This window comes from Cyprinus carpio, chromosome A2 (genome assembly GCF_018340385.1).
Source record: "Cyprinus carpio isolate SPL01 chromosome A2, ASM1834038v1, whole genome shotgun sequence".
NCBI classification, from domain to species: Eukaryota; Metazoa; Chordata; class Actinopteri; order Cypriniformes; family Cyprinidae; genus Cyprinus; species Cyprinus carpio.
This window is the reverse complement of record NC_056573.1, coordinates 15,753,867-15,774,352: the sequence shown is the minus strand read 5'-3', so window position 1 is coordinate 15,774,352 and position 20,486 is coordinate 15,753,867. Positions and strand designations below refer to the sequence as shown.

General features: G+C 36.9%; 3 protein-coding genes and 1 non-coding gene across 6 annotated transcripts; all 4 read left to right on the top strand.

The window, feature by feature from the left end:
- The first annotated feature begins 80 nt into the window (after nucleotides 1-80).
- Nucleotides 81-5,987, top strand: LOC109047575 (ATP-binding cassette sub-family F member 2). 2 transcript variants are annotated; one of them, XM_042775365.1, is made up of 15 exons: nucleotides 81-233; nucleotides 1,074-1,256; nucleotides 1,881-2,093; nucleotides 2,207-2,389; nucleotides 2,788-2,959; nucleotides 3,164-3,259; nucleotides 3,659-3,761; nucleotides 3,864-3,959; nucleotides 4,069-4,188; nucleotides 4,310-4,399; nucleotides 4,496-4,606; nucleotides 4,711-4,773; nucleotides 4,951-5,079; nucleotides 5,167-5,370; nucleotides 5,481-5,987. In XM_042775365.1, exons 2-15 carry the CDS (start codon nucleotides 1,112-1,114, stop codon nucleotides 5,595-5,597), a joined length of 1,842 nt encoding a protein of 613 aa, XP_042631299.1. In that variant the 5' UTR covers nucleotides 81-233; nucleotides 1,074-1,111; the 3' UTR covers nucleotides 5,598-5,987. The 2 variants fall into 2 exon arrangements, with proteins under 2 accessions (XP_042631299.1, XP_042631305.1); XM_042775371.1 differs by lacking the exon at nucleotides 81-233 and adding an exon at nucleotides 320-962.
- Nucleotides 3,345-3,462, top strand: LOC122135372. Its single transcript, XR_006153477.1, has one exon. It is a non-coding gene; the product is annotated as a small nucleolar RNA SNORD89 (small nucleolar RNA).
- A 645-nt stretch (nucleotides 5,988-6,632) lies between the features above and the next one.
- Nucleotides 6,633-12,300, top strand: LOC109047830 (protein lifeguard 2-like). Of its 2 annotated transcripts, none has more exons than XM_019065501.2 (12): nucleotides 6,633-6,754; nucleotides 8,022-8,184; nucleotides 8,310-8,443; nucleotides 8,760-8,824; nucleotides 8,908-8,961; nucleotides 9,068-9,118; nucleotides 9,250-9,289; nucleotides 9,437-9,474; nucleotides 9,668-9,755; nucleotides 9,839-9,934; nucleotides 10,193-10,246; nucleotides 10,329-12,300. In XM_019065501.2, exons 2-12 carry the CDS (start codon nucleotides 8,028-8,030, stop codon nucleotides 10,473-10,475), a joined length of 924 nt encoding a protein of 307 aa, XP_018921046.2. In that variant the 5' UTR covers nucleotides 6,633-6,754; nucleotides 8,022-8,027; the 3' UTR covers nucleotides 10,476-12,300. The 2 variants fall into 2 exon arrangements, with proteins under 2 accessions (XP_018921046.2, XP_042631280.1); XM_042775346.1 differs by having other exon boundaries at nucleotides 8,292-8,443.
- Nucleotides 12,301-13,935: 1,635 nt separating this feature from the next.
- LOC109106843 (tetratricopeptide repeat protein 19, mitochondrial-like) lies at nucleotides 13,936-16,096 on the top strand. The gene is made up of 7 exons (XM_042767412.1): nucleotides 13,936-14,070; nucleotides 14,226-14,282; nucleotides 14,475-14,536; nucleotides 14,603-14,697; nucleotides 14,814-14,968; nucleotides 15,068-15,233; nucleotides 15,489-16,096. The coding sequence occupies exons 1-7, from the start codon at nucleotides 13,939-13,941 to the stop codon at nucleotides 15,653-15,655; spliced, it is 834 nt and encodes a 277-aa protein (XP_042623346.1). The 5' UTR covers nucleotides 13,936-13,938; the 3' UTR covers nucleotides 15,656-16,096.
- The last annotated feature ends 4,390 nt before the right edge of the window (nucleotides 16,097-20,486 follow it).

Genomic DNA, 20,486 nt, shown 5'->3' with positions numbered 1-20,486 from the left:
TTCTGTATGACTCACATTGCTAAGTGATAATATTACTCATATTAGGCCATTGTGTGCGAGTAGCCGTGAAACAAAACAGGCCCAGATACTCAGAGAAGTGGGTGGAGAGTTCTGATTTACCGGCCTCTGATTGGCTGCCGTGCCGGTATTGGTGACACGCGCCTCATACCGCTTGTAGCGCGAGCCATGAGACCGCTTCTCCGGTGCTAGCGATTCATCAGGAAGAGCGCTAGGTAAGACAACGGCCTAATTCCACTAAAGTTGGTTATTTACTCGTGTTAACGCGTTTGATAACCGATAACCGACGTCTATAAAAACTCTTACCTCTTTTGCTCATGTAATTTTGTACTCCGGACATCTTTTGGATTAACTGTGTAGTTTTACAGGCTGTTAGCTCGCCGGCTAGCTCGTGGGAACAGACTCGCGTGCGCTCCTCAACTAGCCAAACATGTTTTTTCGGTTGATTCCACTTTAATTTACTAAAGTTACTAATCTTATCACAATTTGGATGTAAACTGTAGTTGTTCTATGTCCAGGGAGAAAGATTTACTCGTGATCAGGGATACACGGTGTTTTATGTCTAGAGTTAGCATGGTTGGTGAAGTGGTTCATTGGTCGGGCCTCGGAGTTAACAGACACGTTTTATTCACGTTTTATATTGGTAGCGGCTTCGATGTTTCGCTATATTATCCGTTATTTTTATTTATTTTCAAAACTCATCGCGATATCATAGCTGTAATGTGCCGAGAAGTCTTTGTTGTTCCGGCATCACTTCATCCTCGCAGTTATTCGCCTACACTGCGTCAGGGAAAAGTACTGGCCGACTCCACGTGACCCGAGCCGAACCGCTGTCCTCTGGTGCCTGCTGCTCGGTGGATGCTAACACGAGACCATAAACAATCCTGTGAAGAAAGTATTTTATTTTATTTTTTCAGGCGAATCGAATGTTGATGGTACAGGAAGTACGTTTGGGAACAGTGTGTACTTTGTGATGTTTTTTCCCAGAATTCTATGAGAGCATCTTTACCTCTGACTAATCTTTTTTGTTTTGTTTGTTTGTCTCTCTCCCACAGGTTTCAGAGGTGTTTTGTTCCTGGTATTCACAGTTAAAATGCCATCTGATTTAGCAAAAAAGAAGGCGGCAAAGAAGAAAGAAGCAGCCAAAGCTCGTCAGCGTACAAAGAAACCAGAGGATGGAGTGAATGGTGATGCAGAGAAACCTGAGATCCAGCAGAATGGAGCGGCTGAGGTCAATGGTAAGGCAAGCCATTCAAAGGCAGTCTTAAGGCCTGTTCACATCAAAAAAACATATATGTTAATGTGTCATTTGTCATAATGTGGGTAAAAAAAAATATTCTTTTCTTTTTTTTTTTTATGGAGAGGTTGTAATATATTTTTTTTTTTCTTTTCTTTTTTATGGAGAGGTGTTCTAATCTTTTTTCATTGCACTGTGAAGAAAGCTGGCCAACAAATGATTTATGTTTTGCTCATGTGCCCAAAGGATTTTGCCAAGTGACCGAGAATAGCTGTGAAAGAATACAAACCTGGGTTTTTCTGTCTGCATCTGTTATTTGATAAACCTCATAGCGAATTAAAAAACAGCTGTTTGAAAAGAAGAACAAAAAGTACATATTGTTTGCTTCATACATTGCTACACTGTTGATGACAGAAAATGGATTTCGCTCCTTGCACAGGGTATTTCTGCTTTTCTATAAATGCAACATTGTCAGAGAGTGGACTTGCATTTTTGTATAGCCCATCTGTTGTTTTTATGCATTGGTCTGAATTGACATGTCGTGCTTTTTATTCAGGATGTTTTAGAACCTGATTCTCAGCATCCTTCTTAATCCATTTAAATATTTCTTTTTTTCTTTTTAAAGGGGTTGCCAGTTTGACGAAGGAGCTGGATGAGTTTGAGCTGAAGAAAACCGAGGCTCGGGCGGTGACTGGCGTGCTGGCATCTCATCCCAACAGCACTGATGTGCACATCAGCAGCTTGTCTCTCACCTTTCACGGACAAGAGTTACTCAGTGACACTAGTTTGGAGCTCAACTCTGGCCGTCGGTATGGTCTTATCGGACTCAATGGAACCGGTAAATGAACAATCTGTTCAAGTTGGTCTGTTAGATCTCCTCTTGGTGGCTTTAGAAATTACTTCAATTGGCAGGTTCCTAGATAACTGACTTGTATTTAAATTTGTGTGTAGGCAAATCCATGCTGCTGTCAGCGATTGGTCACAGGGAGGTGCCGATTCCAGAACACATTGATATCTACCATCTGACCCGTGAGATGGCTCCCAGTGAGAAGACCGCTCTGGAGTGTGTGATGGAGGTAGATGAAGAGAGGATCCAGCTGGAGAGAGAGGCTGAAAGGCTCGCTCATGAGGACTGTGAGTTTAAACAACTCTGATCAAATGCAATTGGCATATTTTGATAGGATTAGTTCACCTAGAAATGACAATTGGCATTTACTTGTTCAAATACTTGTTTGATACCAAGGAGTCTGAGAACCAGTGATGGCGTAAGGATAAACATGTAATGAAAGTGTTTAATGAACATTTTCACAATTTTGAGAATTTCTTTAATAGGTCAGATCTGTATAAAAGCTTTCCACGTTTTCATAGGAACTGTTTTTGTAACAGCTTCCTTTCCTAGGCGTGGTATATTGAACATCTCAGCTTGAGAAGGCTCCTTAATTCTGTTCAGTTTTTAAGGATTCTCATGGTTGAGGAACACTTATTTGTAATTTGTGCATTTTGATTGTTTACGTTTGTTTGTCACACTTTAGCTGAATGTGAGAAACTGATGGAGCTGTATGAGCGTTTGGAGGAGCTGGACGCTGATAAAGCTGAGATGAGGGCATCGCGGATCCTCAACGGTCTCGGCTTCACTACTGCTATGCAGAAGAAGAAACTCAAAGACTTCAGCGGTGGCTGGAGGATGCGTGTTGCTCTTGCTCGGTGAGCTTTCAGAATCTTATACTTGAGTTTAGAGCTGCTGGGAGATGATGTAATAAAAGGCCGAATGATAGCGCAGTTGCTTTGTGCTAACTGTGCAGTGACAAAAACGGTATGAAGCGTATTTCTGATCCCCATGCATTTCAGTGAATGCATCTGCATATATCTTTGCATACATTTAAACTCATGTTTTTTCTGAAATCTTAAGGCACTGTTTCTCAAGCCTTTCATGTTGCTGTTGGATGAGCCAACAAACCACCTTGACTTGGACGCATGTGTGTGGCTGGAGGAAGAGCTCAGCCAGTAAGTCTTTACTTTATTTTTTTAAAACAAAGGCTGTGTGAGAATATTGAATGAAAAGCTTAAAATTTGTTTACTGTGGATTGTTGCTGATGAAATGATGTTAACAAAAGGCCGAATTGTAGCTCTTCCATCAAGCAGTTTGTTCTTGATATGGATAGAGCTTTGACAAAAACTAGACCGAAGCGTTTAACTGATCAGTCAGCACAACCTAGATGCAATTTTGTTTGAAGATATTAGAGTACCACTATCTTTTTCTAAACCTAACGCTGTAGTAATGCATAGTGTTGTAATAAATGTTGTTGTTTTTTTCACACCTTTAGTGTTGCCAATTTTATATTACAAAATGCATTCTGTTGTTGTGATGCAGTTATTTGCAAAGACTTTTTTCCCCCCTGACAGGTTTAAAAGAATTCTGGTTTTAATATCTCATTCTCAAGACTTCCTCAATGGTGTTTGTACCAACATTATTCACCTGCACCAGCGCAAGCTGAAATATTACACGGTAAAGAGATTAATTCTGTCCCCTGTAAGCACTTAGTGTTGATTTTCTATAATTACAAATGTGCAGTTTCATTTATTTCATCATTCATCCTGTTCTGTGAAGGGTAATTACGACCAGTATGTGAAGACCAGAGAGGAACTGGAGGAGAATCAGATGAAGCGGTTTAACTGGGAGCAGGACCAGATAGCACACATGAAGGTAAACTTCTAAACGTACCTTTGTAAACATGCACATTTTCGTTGCATTTCTCCAACTGCTTAGCTTGTGATTGATGTGGTTATCTTAATGTGTTCCTGTTGATCCTCAGAACTACATTGCTCGGTTTGGTCACGGTTCTGCCAAGCTGGCTAGACAAGCTCAGAGCAAAGAGAAGACTCTACAGAAGATGGTTGCCTCAGGTCTTACTGAGCGTGTTGTGAATGACAAGGTAATGAAAGAACCGTTTCCACTTGATCTCAGACACAACTCTATGTAGTTTGCCTTTTTGTTGCTGTAAATGCTACATTTCAGTCAATATCAAAATGACTCTAACTCCCTTGTCCTTTCAGACCCTGTCATTTTATTTTTCTCCCTGTGGGAAGATCCCTCCTCCTGTTATTATGGTTCAGAATGTCAGCTTCAGGTATTCGGAAAATACGGTACGCAGATCTAATAAACAATACAACATTTGATGCTTTTGTTGCATCCTTCTCTGGGTTGAGGTTCTCACATTGTATCTTTTGTGTGTTATACAGCCACATATTTATAAAAACCTGGAGTTTGGAATCGACTTGGACACACGGGTGGCCCTTGTAGGGCCCAATGGGGCGGGCAAGTCTACTTTGCTGAAGCTCCTTACTGGAGAGGTAAGGCAGATTTTAACAAATGCATTTAACTTTGGTGTTCACACATTTTCTGCAATTTGGAGTTTTTAGTATTGTGTTTTATAAAATAGCTTCTCTTCTTTCAGCTCCTGCCAACAGATGGTATGATTAGAAAACACTCACATGTGAAGATTGGACGATATCATCAGGTCTGTTGGCTCATGACATTTATGAAGTAATAATTATAAAGGATCAGAATCATAATAGTGGAGATAATGGCAATAACTTAAATGACCAAATTAATAACTTTATTAATATTAAAATACCTCCAGATAATTTGAGTTCAGGGGCTTTAGACTAGTTTTAATAGTATTCAACTTCTCTAGCATCTAACAGAGCAACTGGAGCTTGACCTTTCACCTCTGGAATACATGATGAAGTGTTACCCTGAGATTAAGGAGAAAGAAGAAATGAGGAAAATCATTGGCCGCTATGGACTCACCGGCAAACAGCAGGTAGGTTTTTTTATTTTTTATTTTTTTTTACTATATTTTAACCTGCAAATATATTCTACTTTATTGACGTGTTCCTTTTTAAACTAGGTGAGCCCTATTAGGAATCTGTCTGATGGGCAGAAGTGCCGGGTCTGCTTTGCCTGGTTGGCCTGGCAGAATCCCCACATGCTCTTTCTTGATGAGCCGACTAATCATCTTGACATTGAAACCATCGATGCTCTGGCCGAGGCGATCAACGACTTTGAGGGTGGAATGATGCTGGTCAGCCACGACTTCAGGCTTATTCAGCAGGTAATATGAAGGTTTAAGTTAGATTTTTGCTCATTTTGTCTCTGTCAAGTTAATGAAGTTGACTTGAGGTCTTTGTTACGTTGTAGTAATATTGGTTTGTTTTCTTGCAGGTGGCTCAGGAGATCTGGGTTTGTGAAAAGCAGACCATCACAAAATGGAGCAGGGACATTCTGGCCTACAAAGAGCACCTAAAATCAAAAATTGACAAACAGATGCATGATTTATAGCCAGTAAAGCCCCCCATAGAGGGCCGTTCCAACATCTCTGCCAACAAGACTATTGCTCTCGAGGAAATACAAGCATGCTGGTTAGACTGCAGATTCAGTACCACCTTTAACACCCGAGTCAGTCGCTGGGGTTTCCAGTGGAAGTAGCTGTCTTGTTTTCTTTTTTGTGTGTTATGTGGATCACAGTATTTGGTCTTTACTTTCAAAATACCTATTAAAATCATGGGTGTGCACTTCATTATTTTGTACTAGAACAGGAAAGGTCTATAGGATAAAGACTGTAAGATGAACGATAAAGTAAACTCTTGATGAGATTTTTTTGTTTTATCAAATATTGTCTAAAGCTCTATTTGCAATAATGGTGTCTTATTAAAAGTGTACATTTATTGATTTGGCTTGGACATTTTTTCTTTGAGTTCAAAATGCATTTTGCTCAAGATCTATTACTTTGGTTTCTTACAGAACCAGGAGGATTATGGGTCAGTGTCTGCATAGCTGAATAATTTCAGCTGCCTCTCTACCTGTGTAATCTAGCTGGGATTAATAAAAATGTCTTTTGAATGTTTATATTTACAAAATGGTCAATAACAGATGAAGTGGATATTTACATCTTAGATATTTTAACTCTTAATAAAAAATGTCTATGTATTTTAAAGCTCTTTCTGATTCTGATATATAAAATATTCATATAAATATGAGGTTTATCCAAAATTATAACACACCACTTAATACTTTATAATTGAAAAACAAGCACATGAACAATATGACCATGTGTAAACAGTTTTTTTTTTAACAAAATTGTTTCAATAGCTACGTTTTGTTTTTATTTGAAGGTCAGAGTGATTCAGGATAACATTTTAAATATTACACGCATGATAACTCGAGAATTTGCTTATATGGAAATTTGCCCTAAAAAATAAAATGTAGTTAATCAAATATGCGAGTTCGTTTATTTTTCTGACTTGTATGAAATACTGCACGCTTTCGCTGTAAAATTAAATATTTAATATGTTCAATAATAAATACAGTAAATTTTGCTAAAACAGTGCATGATCCGCGTTTATCATTTCCGGAAACACCGGATGTACGTCAATACATGATTGAGTACATTGTTTTTATTTGGGAGTCTCGAGCATCACATTAGCTGTTACAGTAAGGTAAGTTGAAATACAGAGCTTAGATTATGACTAATTAATTAGAACCTACATTTTAAAGTAATTTCTAACAGCCTTATTCTTTTATGCGCTCATCATTTATCGTCTCCTACACGACGGAATGCACTTGAAAAGTGTCATCGATGTGCTAGCTAAGCTAAGCGCTGTGTGCATGACTTCAGTATAACGGTACTTATTAGGACTAACAGTTCAGGATGAGAGACTGTTGTGACTGTGTCTGACAGCTCTACAGTCACTAGCCAGAACAATATGTCTAAACTCATGTTCAGTGTTTATTGTTGATAATAACTGCAGCTGACAGATAACACTACACTTTTGACAGTACTATTAACAATGTAAATACTACTGTTCGTATTTGATACTTTAATTGCTAAAGCCTATAAATTATCAACATGATCACCACTTTATTGAAGAAAAAAAATTCTACACAATCTTCTACATGCCTTCTATCAACTGATTGCAGGTTCATGCTTTTTAAGCAAGAAAATTATACTTTTTTAGTATAGTTTTAAAAACGTCCACCTTCAGGATGTGGTAAACGTGTCTTTTTGCAGTGAAATCCTTAATCATTTTTAAAAGTAGTTGTTCAAGAATAAATTTTATATTGATATTAATATTTCAACATTTACGGCACTGATGCCACTTAAGTTTGCTTGGTTATCCAAATCATGTTAAAATGGGACTATTAAATATGATGCATCAGGCTTTTGAGGAATGTTTATTTGTTCATCTCTCAGTCATCATTTTATTGTATTGCATTACATGTTTTTTATGCCCCACAATAAATACTACAGAGCGTTGATCATAAAACTAAACATTTAAATATCATTTTACTAAGACGTATTGACAAATTTTTATGCTTTTTTTTTTTTTTTTTTTTAAGTCTGTTATACTGTTCTTTTAAATTTTGTGTAAACGTTCAATAAAGTCTTCCATTTAAAAAAACATTTTGACTTGTATCATATCTCAGGCTTAACAGAGTTAATTTATAAACATTAGAATCTGGTCAGTTGAAAGATAATTTTTATAAAAGCTGTTCTTTAACCTTTCTGTCTGCTATTGGCTTGAAACAGGAAAGGATCCAAGCGTTAGGTTCATAATGAATTCATGTGGTGAAGAGTTGCAAAGTTCCTTTGGTGTTGGGGCATAAAATATTAATGCAAGCCAGGGTGCTCAAGTATCAGATCTAGTTGTGATTCCATTCTCAGATGATTTCTTATTTCATTGTGTTAATGGTATTGTTTTACAGTAGACCATGAGTTTGCCAGCAGCCCCACCCAGCTATGCTGAAGCTATAGCAGGAGATAAAGAACAAGGGGCTGGGAGCTTCACTTACGCCTCCCAGCCGCCCCCAATGCCACCCCCAACCATCCCCATGCACCCCAGCTGGGCTTATGTGCATCCTGGTCCTAGTAAGTGACAATTAATTATAATATCTTTGGTTATATATGCAGAAGTTTTGGTAAGCAAGGAGCATTTTCTCTGATGTCTTTTTTCTCTGTTTGAACAATGTTAATAGTGCAAGATGTCTGTTTAGGTCCAGGATATTCCAATGTGTATGCTGCAGACATGTCCTCACCCTTCTCTGACCCGAGCTCCAGCAGCAGCTTCGACGGCCTCAGTGGAAACAACTGGGAGGACAAGAATGTCCGCCGTATGTTCATCAGGAAGGTGTGAAAGTCCTGATTCAATTGTTTTTCCATTTGCAGGAGTTTTTTAAACATGTTTCAGTATTTCAAATGTTACAAATGATCTCTATTTCAAATAAATACTATTCCTTTGAACTTCATCTTCATCAAGGAATATAAAGAAAATAGAAATCAGCTGTTTTAAACTCTAATAATATTTCACAATATAACCGTTTTACAGTATTTTTACAGTCTTGAGAGATGTCTTTCAAAAACATTTAAAAATCTTGCCTACTTTAAATTTTTTGAATGGTAATGTATAAACATCCTAGTCATGAAAGCATGATTTTCTTTGGCAGGTCTTCTGTATCCTCATGGTTCAGCTCATGGTCACATTTGGTGTGGTGTCGCTCTTTACGTTTTGGTAAGTCATACACACATCAGAGTACATGACAACCCCATTATATGCATTTATTCCACTTTTAATGACCGTCCTGTCTTTCACAGTGAGCCTGTCCGGAAGTTTGTACAGTACAATCGAGTTTTCTATCTGACCTCATAGTAAGTGACTGAATTATACACTCCTCTGTTTCCTCATTAGAGGTTTTGAGACTTTATATTTGAATTCTGTTTACCCTGCTAGTGACACTGCTTTGTTTTTGCCCAGCATGACTTTCATGGGAACATACCTGATGCTTGTATGCAGCACAAATGCACGGTAAGAAAATACTTTTTATTATACTTTCTTCTTGTCTTTGAGTCTGAAACCAACATAGGAGATGTGTGTTTTCAGGAACTGTGAGCTTCTTTAGCATACATCACTTATCAGTGTTTGTGTTTCGTCTACAGACGAAGATACCCTACCAATATGATCCTTCTAGCCATTTTTGTAAGCAATCTCATTGTCTCATTAATTTGATAGTTAAATGTTAGTAAACACTAATTTATAATAAGTATATTTATTAATAATAAGTATCCATTAACATTTTTTAACCACCAGAAAAAAAAGGGGTGAATATTCTTGTTTTATTTTCAGACTTTGGCAATGTCCTATATGGCAGGCATGCTAGCCAGGTAAGATCAACTTTATATTTCAACTGAATAACTTATTAAACCTATTGGATTCTATTCATATAAAACATGAAGCACTGTTAGAAGTGAAATATTCTTTATAATGATTTTTCTTTTCATTTTTTAGCTCTTTAGACTCTTTAGAATGTGTGTGTATGTGTTGAATTTGCCACAATCTCACTCTTTTTTTTTATAGCTATCATAATACCAAAGTGGTGATGATGTGTGTGGGCATCACAGCACTGGTGTGTTTGGCCGTCACACTCTTCTGTTTCCAATCCAGGGTGAGCTCATTTTGCCCTAAACGGCGTTTTTCAAGTGCTTCGTTTCTGTGTAATGTAATAGAGTGATGTCTTCTGTCGTCTAGGTTGACTTCACCACCTGTCATGGATTACTTTTCTCCCTCATGATGGTGCTGATGATCACCGGCCTTCTGCTGTTCTTCACCGCACCATTTGGATATGTAAGCTGCTTGGAAACCCTTAATAGATATTTAATCACTGTCTATAGGTTGGTATATTAACATTGAAAATACAGGTTTTTATTATAAATTTAAGTTCAATCCGTAAAACGTGAAATGTTGCAATCTTTTTTGACAGTGAAGTTCTGGTAACCACACCTGCCATTTTTTTCATTGTTTAAACAGTGTGCAGTATGCATTCCTCGTGTGTTCCAGTGCACTGTTGTCAACTTAAACATCTGCTTCTGTCTGTGGTTTTAGATACCCTGGTTGCATACTGCTTATGCTGGATTTGGTGCTCTGGTTTTCACTCTGGTTAGTACCCTTTCACAATGCAATTTCGTCATGTTTATGTGCTTCGTACAAATGTAATTATCTTCTTTTTGTCATGCTATAGTTTCTGGCATTTGACATGCAGCTGCTGATCGGCAACAGGCGGTACTCTCTGAACCCAGAGGAGCATGTGTTCGGAGCCATCTGCCTCTACATGGATGTGGTCTACATATTCCTTTTTTTCCTTCAGCTCTTTGGGAGCCGTGAGTGAGGTGTTTATGCTGTGCCGAGGCTTTAGCCTTTGTCCTTTGTTACACACACATATACACACACACACCCTTCTCAGTTACTCCAAGGTTTGGTGAGGAGCGAACAGTCTTCCTTCATTCTGTGTGGCAGTTGAAGTTTGATGTGTGCTGTTGTTTTCCTTCTGGTCATGATTAGGCAGCTCTTTGCACACCTTGTATGCACCCTCGCTGCAAGATAACCATGCTACCAGTCAGATATACACATGCTGTTTAGGGTAGACAATCACTGCACATCATTTTTGTATTTTCAGTTCAAAAGATTTAAAAAACCCTAGGCCATCTGCATTGCATAATGTTAAGAATTCCAGCATACAATAATGAGAAAAAAATCAGTGTGTGATTTAGTGGGGAATATAGTGACAGTGCTTGATTGTCAATGGATGTTATCCCTTCGTTTGCACGTTGTATAAATGAAATTAATCTTAAACTTGACAGGCAGCTCTTTGCCGGCGAACACTAAATGTATAACAGTCCTTTCAACCTGAGTTTCGTCAATCAGCAACATTGTGCTTTTTGTGCAATAATCTGCTCTTGACTGAAGACAGAAGCTGGAGCTTACAGGTTGCGGTCAGTAAATATTTTGTGCCTCTGAATGCTGGTTGGTAATGAGGTTTCAATGTTGTTGTATGCAGCCAATGCAGATTTCTAAAAAAAAAAAATATATATATACTGTGTGGCAAATATAATTCTGTCATGTGACAGAGATTTTAAATGCAGCACTTGGTCCAACAGGTCAGTCGTGAGGTCTGCAATATATGTCTATAAATTGCCTCGTAAATTTACTCGTAAGTGTGTGATGCTTGGGTGTTTTTGCTTATTTTCAAGACACTTGATTGCTTTTATTTCTAAGTTTCTTAGTCACCTTGGAGCAAACTGTTTTAGATACTGAATTATCAGGTGCTGACTTATTTGAAAAGAGATGATTTATTACATTCAGAAGAGACAAAAGATGATATAATGTATTTTATTATTTGTTTCAAGCACATAGGGCTTATTTTCCATGGGCTTCAATAAACTTCTCTTGTCTCTTCAGAACTTGGGTGTAGAGAGTGTGTTGATATTTTCATTTAGAAAAACCTTTCTTAATTCTTAACACCTCAATAGGTTTTTAGGTCATTTAAACCTCTATTGACATTCCTCTTTGCTTGCATTTGAAACTGTTTCTGTAAATGAAACATTCATCTTTTGGATGGATTGGTGTTTCATATGTCACAGTGAAAGAGATTTGGGTGGAAAGCCTCACATACCCAGACACTTTATTTCTTGATTTAGGTCTATGCTAACCTACGATATTGTTGCTGAAATAAATGGCAGTTTAAAAAACACAAATGTATGTATTTTTCCATATGTATATTTCACACATGCAACTTTGTTCCTTTTTAGATGAAATGTATAAAGTCTTTACAGACATTGAAAACTTGACAAGCTTGGTTTTGAAAGCTATTTTTTTCAGAGGAAGGATTTCAATTTGAGGTGGTCTATGTCATTTTTTGTGCAGTTCTTATTGTTAATGTGCATATTAAGTGTGAATGTGTATGGATCACCCTATGCCTTTCCTAATTCTCTCTCTCTGTGCACTTCTGTGTCTACAAATTAATAAATGTAATCTGTAATTACTGCATGATCTATGGTACAGAGACCCACTGTGTGCTAATTTAGAACTGAAAAGCATTCCCTCTTTTTCCTGTTAAAATACTAATGGCCAGTGGGTGATAAAAGGATATTGTGCTGTTTTGTAGCCTCATCTGTGCTTTAGTACAATAAATAAACAGAACAGTGAATAATAAACCAGTGTGTCTATTTTATGTGTTATTCCTGCTATGCAGTCATTTAAAAAAGCACCTTAGTAATAAATCAAGAATTCTCACCTGTAAACCTCTTTATAGTTTATTTTAAATTTATTTTATTATTTTCAACCAAAATTTAAGCAAGTACCCCTTATTAGTTAATAACAAATTAAAACAATTCCCAAAGAATGAGGGAAATGTCAAAAAAGCCGTAAATAAATAAATATATATTAATTTCTAATTGTGATATTAGGATTAATTTAAACAAATGTGCTTGTAATATTTTAAAATGTGATTGTTTAAAAGTCTTTTGCAAGAATCAAATCGCTGCATGCACCGGCTGGTGTGTTCGTGCAGTCGAGCCGCTGGTGCAGAAGGTCATGGCATCTGTGTTTCAGTGAGAAGCGGCACCCAGGCTTGTTACCTACATTTGTCTATCCTAGCGTAGTCTGAGACCACAATGAAAATGAAAAAAAAGAGGGACAAATCAAAGACTAAGGTTTTTCAGTTCACATTATTGCTACATTGTTACTCTGGTAATATAATTTGTAATGAAATAATTTGTGTTAAATATAAATATACAAATGAGAAGTAAGTTCAGTAGTGGTTTCAGACTTCTGGACTTTCCAAAAAAAAAAAAAAAAACACTTACAGTGTGGCCATCCAAGATGTAGATGAGTTTGTTTCTTAAAGGGAACAGATTTGGAGAAATTTGGCATTACATCACTTGCTCACCAGTAGATCCTCTGCAGTGAATGGGTGCCGCCAGAGTGACGTCCAAACAGCTGATAAAAACATAATCTACAAGTGATAACACAACACTAGTCCATCTACTGATGTCTTGTGAAGTGAAAATTTCAGCAAATTTTCATTTTTGGGTGAACTATTCCTTTAAGGAACATTTCTAAGATAAGAGCCCTGGTGTCAAAGGTCGAGTTGGAGATGATTATTCATGCTTTTATTTCGTCTCGTTTAGACTATTGTAACAGTCTTTTTATTTGCCTTAATAGGAAGGATCTTTGTCGTCTCCAGACTGTTCAAAATTCTGCTGCTAGGCTTTTAACCCACACGAGTAAAAGGGCACATTTACTCCTATTTTAGCTTCTCTTCATTGGCTAACGGTGAAATTTTAGAATGCACTTTAAAATTTTGGTTCTAACTTTTAGAGCCTTACAAGGACAGGCGTCCCCATACATCTCTGACCTGATACAGCTGCGTAAGTGTTTCATTATATTGATAACATTTACTGTATGTAATGGGTGTGTGTCCTCACGTAGTCTGAGATCAACAGGCCAGAGATTTTTAGTTGCCCCCCATACACATTTTAAAACTAGAGGGGACCGTTCGTTTCAAGTTGTGGCACCTCGGTTGTGGAACGCTTTGCCTCCTTCCATACGCTGCTTGGATTGTGTGGAAAAATTTTAAAACCCAGTTGAAAACTCTTCTTCTTAAAGAGGCTTTTAACTAGACTGTAGGGTGGCCTTATGTGTACTTTTGTTTATTTTGATTATGTGCTGTAATGTATTTATAAGTGTTGTAACTAAAACATTCTTAAACACATATATGCGACCCTGGACCACAAAAGAAATGTGCTATACAAATAAATTTTACTTACTTACTTACTTACTTACAGTACAGCATGATGATTGGAGAACTGGATACTGCCAGTGGTTTCTTACACAAAGCTGTTCACCTGGCACATCAGATGTTTCTCACTGACTCAGTACTTTACATTAGAGCGTACATCTGTAGTGAACATCAGCATGAAAATGTAGGCGGATGTTTTTTTCCCCCCTTTTTACTGTGTCCAAATTATATTTTGTTGCAGGCTGAGAAGCTTTTCTCACTGACTCAGTACTTTACATTAGAGCGTACATCTGTAGTGAACATCAGCATGTAACTCTATTTGTTGTTTTTTTGTTGCAGGCTGAGAAGCTGTTCAAAGCAGCCATGAGTTTTATTCTGTCAGGAGGAACACCACAGGTAAAAACCCTCTTTTTTTTTTTTGCATGTGTTTATATAGTTTATTGTAGCATGTGTTTATAGGGAATATTTACTGATTCCCTCATTTCTGAACATTGGTTGACTGAATATCCTATAAACCAACCAAAAACAATGAGAAATGCAGTCGTCTTCAGTCTAATTTTATACTGCCTTTACTCGTTTTATATCAAGGATGACAATGCAGTGATTGTGATGTCGTTGAAGCTGGCCAGCATATATGCCACTCAAAACAAGTGAAAAGAGGGAAGTTGACCTGTTAACCTGTGCACTGTTAAGTAACTTAGACTTCTCATTTTCAGGAACGAATTGGCAGAGCATGGCTTCCAGTTCTGCACAGAGTCTTTAAAGGCCAAGATTGAGAAACAAAAGGAGTTTCCTCCTGAAAGCCTGTCAGGTATCACAGACACCTCAGAACAACTTCCAGTTTTGGCTGTATGTTACTGCAAACAGATAATTTGTGTTTGCTTGCCAATGTATTGATCTCTTACAATATGTTTGTATTTCAAATAGATGAGGAGCGCAAAGACACCAGGTTGCTGCTCGGTCTTAGTCTGGATACAAGGGTGCGTTATTTGGCAGCTAATCATCGTTTCACAGGTGCCTGCAGAGATTATCAGCACGCGCTGCAGACCTGCCAGGAGGAGCAGGGAGAGTCCCATCCACAGGTGATGTTTCCTTTGTAAGATGTTCCCAGTCACTGTACAAGATCTTCTGATGTGGCTTACAGTTTGTCCAATTAAATGGTATTGTGTAATCTGCTTCAGTCCCTGGTTCTGATGAGCGATCTGGCGACCGTGTTGGACCTGCAAGGGAAGCATGATGAGGCTCTGGCTCATGTGAAGAAGGCAGTTGAGCTTGGACAGGCAGCGGGTCACCCTGATCAACATGTGCTGATTCCAATATTTAATATATTTTTTATAAATAAAAAGTATAAATTGTAATATTTATATAATACTAATATACTAATATAAAAACAAAACATTATATATTATATAAACTTCCATTCACTGTCAATTTTATGCATCCATGCTTACTAAAAGTATTCTTGAAAAAAATATTACTGACCCCATATTTTCCAAAATTCATACTTTTTGGTTGTCTGTGTGTTTGCATATTGTTTTATAATTAAAATAAAATGTTCTTAGGGATATACAGTTGTGTCACTGTTGTTTGCCTTTTGTTGACCAGGGGAGTTTGAGGAGTCTGGTAAACTGTACCAGGAAGCTCTGGCTCTGGCACGAACTGCAGGAGATGGAGAGGCCATAGAGCAGCTTCAGGAGGGGCTGAAAGAGCTGGCCAGCAGGAGAGACGGGCAAACGGAGAGCAAACAGGAACAGGAGCTTAAAGAATGATCCAAAAGATGCCTGTGCGCGCACACACTCCTGGAAGTATAATATACTTCAGTTGAGCACAACATTTAGACAAATAATTCAGTGTTGTTCAACAGTATGTTCAACAATATCATCCTTAGCAGGACCATAATCCTCCAGCCATGAATAATTGTAACATTCACATTTTAAAAACCATTCAAACAAAACAATTCAACAGTGCACAACATACATTGTCTAATGCCCTTTTTATACATTCCCTCCCATTAGACTTATTTTTTAGTATTGCTCTAAGACTGCAATAAATTATTCCTCTGTAAAACAGAATCAGGGAAGATAATAAGAGACTGATGACAGTTCAGTTCATCACTGGTCTTTTGATATTGTGCAATGAAACATGTAAGAATCTTATTTAAAGCCAACTTGTGTTGGTGTGTTTAATGTAAGAAGCGATTTAATAAACATGTGAACAAAATGTTTAATTTTTTTAAATGTTGGTTCTGACACCCTAAACCTGCAGGTGTTCTCAACTGCAAGCTAATTCAGTAAAAGTCATGCCCTGTAGAGGTCAGTATGTGCTCACATTTCCTAAAGATCTTCCAAGAGTTCTTAAACCCAAAAGATCAGTAAATCTAAACCGTTGAATTGAGGAGTGAATTTTTTAAACATGCAGAAACTTAAATTCAGTTTTTATTTATTTCATTTCTTGAAGGTATTTTGGTTGTGACATTTAGACACAATACATGAGGGAAACATAATTAAACCCTTAAATATTTAATTCAACTTCCTTATGTCTTTATAAATGTTATAGCATTTACTTTCTTGAAAAAAGAATTTCACCTAATCTGTTTAACTTATATCTTTTAATGAAGTTGTCTGGTGCTGTTCAAATTGTGCAACCAAAGCGAAGCTTTTCCCTAAAGGTTTCTCTGCTATTTTTAGTCTGTCATTTTAAAGGAGAATTAGATTAACTTGGTTACTTAATAACTGGCCTTAAGTCCTTTTCACTCTTTAAACCATTAGTCAAATGTTGGTCTTATTCTCTGAAGATGATTCTTTTTTTTCCAATAAAAGAGTTAAATATTCTCTCATTCGACAGGGTAAAAGACCTAAATGGTTCAAATCAGCAGCTCCATCTGATGTGATGAGTTGTTTTCAGAAAGTGCACCAAGATGAGCTGCTGTCATCATGTTCCCAATGTATTAGAATCCACACATGATATTTTAAACCCGTAATTATTAATAGTGGGAACAGTGAGTGCCGTCCTAATAAAGGAGAAGGGATGCATTAAGGCTGGGTGCTCTGAGTGTGGTCTTGTCATGCCTGGGTGGTAAAAGATGCAGTTGGAGCATGAGGCTGAGATCAGCGTGACTCAACTAGTAATTAAGGATCTCATAAGAGTGTAGCTCATCAGATAAGAGCAGCTCATATTTTCATTTAAACTCAAATCTTACATCAGTCTAGGGGGCAAGAGGTGGCACAAAAACTTCATATTGCCAATGAAATCAATGTTGCGAGTCATGTTGTGCAATGCCTTTAGGCCTCCAATCTTTTCGCCGTTTGACTTAAACCTCTCTCAGGAAAGCACAATGGGAATTGGATATATTACATAAACATGAACAAAATGTTTTTAGCATTGGTTTTGTGGTTTGAGTGTCCAAATGCTTTTTAGGGCTGCTGAGTATACAAATATTCAGTTGTATGCTTCCCTTTGAATTATCTAAATGAGCATTGGTTCATTTGTTTATTCCGGTTTGCAACTAAAATAAGTTCTCTTGCTCCCTGCCCTCACACTGGTGAGCGGTCATGGGAACAATAATTGCTAGTCTGTCAAGTCTGAGGGAGGAAAATGACGATTTACATGAGCTTTCTATTGAGCTGTGATCACTTTCCTCTCACCGCATGATTTCATGTGCTCTGACATGCTCACGCTATGACTGAATGTTGTCTGTTTTTGCAGTTCACATGTTAACATGCATGTGTCGTTGATATTATTACTGCATAATTATAGATCTTTTAAGACCTTCATGCAAAATTATGATTTTTATACTGTATTTATTTTTACTTTTTTGGTTCATTATTTCTCTACACAGTCACTTTTAAATTCAAGATGCCAGGTGCCCAGAACCATGTAAGCTATTAGGATTTAGGTTTATAATATCTGCTGTTTATTGAATTCTTGCTGTGCACACAAGGTTAGCGTGTAGCTTCAGGCAAAAGCTTCTGCTAGTGTGGTAAAGCTGCAGGACATTTTTCCAATAGCCCCTCTGATTCTTTCTCTCTCTCTTTTTAATTTTTTTTTTTTTTAATTTTATTATTGAATTTGCTGTTTTTCTTTTTTGGATGTGTGTATGTGAACAATGTGAAGCCAGGGTTAAAATTTTTGTATGATGGCCCTACTGCTTCTGTAAGAATTAAGTTTTTAGATTTAGTGAAAAACTGCGTGTTTGTTAAAGAAACAAATTCAATTTTAATTTTAAACTGTCACTTCTCAAGTCTCAAGTCTAGTTTATTTATAGAGCCCTTTCCACTACAAAGTAGACCAAAGGACTGTACAGCAACACAACAATACAAAGACACTGAAAATAAAATTAAACAAAAATAGAAAACAGAACAAATTACATCTTCCAGAAATCAACAATTAAAACTTCTGGCCAAAATACCAGCTCATAATCCAAAATAATGCTTCTTCCAGTGAAAAAGGCCATGGCTTGTTGTCCTCTCACATCAGAATCCATCAACATATGTATTTAAAATGTTCTAGACTGCTTTTGCTTCTAAACGGTGCTTGATTGGTGCATATTTCTCTCTTGATTCAGATAAGACAACTTTTTAACTGGAGAAAGCATTATGGATAGAGGACTAGTAAAAGTTAAAAACATTACAAACATGAAGATTTTAACAATTCCTTTATTGATGGACTGGAGTCGTGTGGATTACTTGGTGATTTCTGTGTTTGGACTCCTATTTTGACGGCACCCATTCACTCTGCCCATTCCATTGGTTAAACAAGTGATGTAATGTTTAATTTTTCACATCTGTTCTGATGAAGAAACTCATCTACACCAATTACCTGAGGGTGAGTACATTTTCAACAAATTCTTTCCTTCAAAGCAAAGCTTTTCACATACCAATGAAATGTCCAATTTGCAAGCATATTTGTCAAATATGATAAAATTATTTTGAGTAAAAAAAAAAAGAAAGAAGAAAGAAAAAAGTAAAAAGAAAGTAGGGTTTACCTAGTCATAATAAAAGTATAAAAGTGTAAACTGAACCCGCTGTACATCATTTTAAAAGGTGCATCTTTAAGTTCCTTGTGGGTAAAGCATTTCACATTTTATTTTTAGCTAAACTGAACTTATTCTCAAACAACTGAGCTATTAAATTAAGTTTAACATACTGGTAAACACAATATTTGCTGCATTTTCTAAACTAATTAGTAATTATCCTGGATATAATTATACCAATAGCTTACTTCTCTCAAATATTTGTTATTTTTTCAGTGAAAAAAAGCCATCCTTTATGCTGAATCAGAAGCCTTTAATTGTCTAGATATTTGTAAAGCAGGTTTGCATAACACTGTTGTCAAAGGATCCCTATTTATTAACAACACTGACATAGACGTGATAGTTCCCACAGAACACCTGCACAAAGGGTGGTCATTTTTCATTCTGCTCCACTCTCATCAATATTCTTCACATGTGTGCTGTCTAATTATATATTATCATCAGCTTTCACAGGATTATTCGGTGCTGGAAAAGAACAGCTTGTTTATTTGCTACTCTTGTCATAGTGATTAGATGAAAATAAAATAACCTTGATTTCATGCAAAACAAACTGATATGCTTCCACGGTTGATCTAAGTTCACTATGATCATAATCGTACCTCGGCAGAACACGTCTTTTTTTTTCTTCTTTTTTTCTGAAAGGGCACAGCAGAACACTGATAGTAACTCAAGCTAGTATTGACCCCTGACATTTTTTGACTAAAGTTGACAAAATTGACCTTTGAAGTTACAAGGTACTTGCTTGGGAAGAGCCACATGTGCATTTTTGTAAGCAGGGACAAGTAGTCACATATACAATAGATGTAGAGTGCACACGTGAGCTTTAAACAATCGGTTATTTGTCACTGATAAACTCTGTGAAGAAAGAAAAGATTAGGTGATTTATTAATAATTGAAATATACATTGTTTCAGGCACAACAGGTTAGAATAAGAGGTCTTTTTATTCTCTAAGTACAGTTCAAAGATGCAGCTGTGTGCTTTACTATAGCAGTAAATAGCTATGTGGTTGAAATAAGTGCTGCTTGATGCTACAAGTATTTAATATGGATTATTCAGGCAAATTAGTTAATGTATTGTTTTCTCAAATATTAACATTAAAGGGATAGTTCACCCAAAAATGTACACCTTCATGACAAATCTGTATTACTTTCTTCTGTGGAATGCAGAACAAGATATTTAGAATGTCTGAGTGTTTTTTTTTTCTTTCTATTCATCCAAAGTCAGTGGGGTCCATTGTTGTTTTAGACCCCTTTGACTTTCATTGCATGGGCAAACACAGTTGAAAAAAATGTCTTCTTTTGTGTTCCGCAGCAGGAAGTCAGTCGTGAAATGACATTTCAAGTCTGAAATGACATTTAATTTTTAGGTGAACTATCCCTTCAAGATCAACTAGAATAATATCACAAACTCATTTCATATTTACATCAAAAACAAGTCAAGACTTTCAGAGAAACAGTGATGAACAGAATGGAGTGTTCGCTTGCAGGTTAACATTTATGTTGTGCATTTGTAATGCGACTACGTTTTGCACTTCTTCCCCAGGGATTTAAAAGCTGACCAATTAATC

Excerpts from the sequence above, each read along its gene's own strand:
- LOC109047830 (XM_042775346.1), top strand. The coding sequence starts at position 8,028 with ATGAGTTTGCCAGCAGCCCCACCCAGCTATGCTGAAGCTATAGCAGGA. Across the intron at positions 9,475-9,667 it reads ATGGCAGGCATGCTAGCCAG|CTATCATAATACCAAAGTGG; the intron begins GTAAGATCAACT and ends TTTTTTTTATAG. Across the intron at positions 9,935-10,192 it reads TCACCGCACCATTTGGATAT|ATACCCTGGTTGCATACTGC; the intron begins GTAAGCTGCTTG and ends CTGTGGTTTTAG.
- LOC109047575 (XM_042775365.1), top strand. The coding sequence starts at position 1,112 with ATGCCATCTGATTTAGCAAAAAAGAAGGCGGCAAAGAAGAAAGAAGCA. Across the intron at positions 3,260-3,658 it reads CTGGAGGAAGAGCTCAGCCA|GTTTAAAAGAATTCTGGTTT; the intron begins GTAAGTCTTTAC and ends CCCCCCTGACAG. Across the intron at positions 3,960-4,068 it reads ACCAGATAGCACACATGAAG|AACTACATTGCTCGGTTTGG; the intron begins GTAAACTTCTAA and ends GTTGATCCTCAG.
- LOC109106843 (XM_042767412.1), top strand. The coding sequence starts at position 13,939 with ATGATGATTGGAGAACTGGATACTGCCAGTGGTTTCTTACACAAAGCT. Across the intron at positions 14,283-14,474 it reads TGTCAGGAGGAACACCACAG|GATGACAATGCAGTGATTGT; the intron begins GTAAAAACCCTC and ends TTTTATATCAAG. Across the intron at positions 14,969-15,067 it reads AGGGAGAGTCCCATCCACAG|TCCCTGGTTCTGATGAGCGA; the intron begins GTGATGTTTCCT and ends AATCTGCTTCAG.